Source organism: Echinops telfairi, unplaced genomic scaffold, assembly GCF_000313985.2.
Source record: "Echinops telfairi isolate 266 unplaced genomic scaffold, ASM31398v2 ScPeMD7_5;HRSCAF=22, whole genome shotgun sequence".
NCBI lineage: Eukaryota > Metazoa > Chordata > Mammalia > Afrosoricida > Tenrecidae > Echinops > Echinops telfairi.
In genome coordinates this window covers 28,466,388-28,468,071 of record NW_022103901.1, presented here as the reverse complement: position 1 = coordinate 28,468,071, position 1,684 = coordinate 28,466,388, and the positions used below count along the sequence as shown (strand labels likewise).

Sequence of the window (1,684 nt, the reverse complement as noted above, 5' to 3'; positions counted from 1 at the left end):
CTCCCCACTGGGCGTGCTATGAAGAGAAAGGGCAAGGGAAGCTTCTGGCAGGGCAGTAGAGCCCAGTGGGCTCTAGTGGAGACCTGTGTTCCAACCCAGCTCTCGGGGAGACCTTGAGCAGAAGGCCTCCCTCTCCAAGCCCCGGTGTCCTCCTCCACCCTGTGGTCCACCCCACAGGACTGCAGTGAAGGCAGCCCCCGTAATGCCTCACCAACATCTGCTGGGCCATTTTCTTCTTTTCAGCCTGCAGCTGCTGTCCCCGGTCCTCCTCCTCCTCCAGGCGGGCCTCCATCTCATGCAGGATTTCCTCCAGCTCCTGCTTCTTGGCTGCCAGTCGGACCCGCATCTCCTCAGCCTCTGCGTACAGCTCTGTCTCGGCCTGCAGCTGCTCTTGAAGCAGGGTCTTCTCCTCGGCCAGCTGTGCGAGGGCCGGGGACAGGGCTGGTGAGCCCAGAGGGACTTAGGGCGCAGCTTCCCACCCCGCCCCAGTCCTGCGTCCTGGGTAGGCACCTGGGTGTGCTTTTGCTCCAGCTCCTTGAGCTCGCCCTCTGCCTTCTGCTGCCGCTCCTTGATCTTCTGCAGCTCGTCCTCCTTGGCCTGCATCTCCTCCTCCTGCCGTGTCACCTGCAGCAACGGCTTCACCTGCACGCACAGGTCCAATCATCGTTGGTTTGGGTGGTCAGAAGGAAAACACCCTCATTGTAATACGTCAGAACAGTGCTTGGTAGCTAGTGCTGTCCCCCCACCCCCCTGACATGTGGTACTCTCTGGGGGACATTTGTGGGTGTCACAAATGGGGGGGTGGGAGGCCACAAGCATATAGCAGGTACAGACCAGGGATGCTGCCAAGCAGGTGCAATGAACAAGACCGCCCTACAAGTCACAAGCCAAGACTACGGAGGGTATGACACCTTGCGTAAAAATGAATGATAGAAAAGGGTGCCAAGGGGCAGGAGACCCTCTAGGATGGGGGAGAAATGCTCCCACCGAGTTTCCAAGACTCTCTATCTTTACCGGTGCAGACAGCCTCATCTCTCTCCCACGGGAGCCCGGTGGGATTGAACCACCGACCTTTGGTTATTAGTCTAATACTTAAGGCACTCTGTCATCAGGACTCCTTCTTCCTACACAAAGAAACCATTCATTGTTCTGGATTAAAAAAAAAAAAAGAAGCCAATCCTCATACATCACATACTGTATACCTCCAATGACGTAACCTTTTGAAATGACAAAGTGACAGAAGTGGTGGCCACAGGCTAAGCAGGTGGGAAGTGAACAAGGCCATCAAGGGCAGATGGAAGGGTCCCAGCTGTTCTGGAGCTGTGTGCAGGCCTCAGTTGTACTATGTGCCCAAGACAAAGGCCTGCTCAGGCCCAGAGCTCACATGGGGGTGAGGGTGGGTGGTGAGGATGGAGAAGGGAGCGCGGCTCGGGGAGCCAGGGCACTCACTTTGGTGAAGAGTCTCCACCATTGCCAGTTCCGCAGCTTGAGGTAGGCGGCGCAGTTCCTTTGGATGACCTTCATGGCAGTCAGCTGCTGCTGCCTCTTGGCAAACGCCCTAGGACAAGCGGGCAAGGCCCACAGCTCATCAGCAAATAGCTGGGGGCCCAAGGCGGACTCCCCCCCAGTCTCAAACTCCAGGGCCCACAGGTCTGGAATGCCTCCCTGCTTTCATCAGCTGGGC

At 57.4% G+C, this 1,684-nt stretch overlaps 1 protein-coding gene across 1 annotated transcript in view; it reads right to left on the bottom strand.

The window, feature by feature from the left end:
* The window catches only part of MYH11 (myosin heavy chain 11), a 127,579-nt gene that overhangs the window by 29,488 nt on the left and 96,407 nt on the right, over positions 1 to 1,684 (bottom strand). The window contains exons 20-22 of the mRNA XM_045286010.1: positions 1,450 to 1,558; positions 511 to 642; positions 113 to 418 (exon numbers count right to left, since the gene is read on the bottom strand). Coding sequence (XP_045141945.1) covers positions 113 to 418; positions 511 to 642; positions 1,450 to 1,558 — 547 coding nt within the window. The remainder of the gene's footprint in view (positions 1 to 112; positions 419 to 510; positions 643 to 1,449; positions 1,559 to 1,684) is intronic.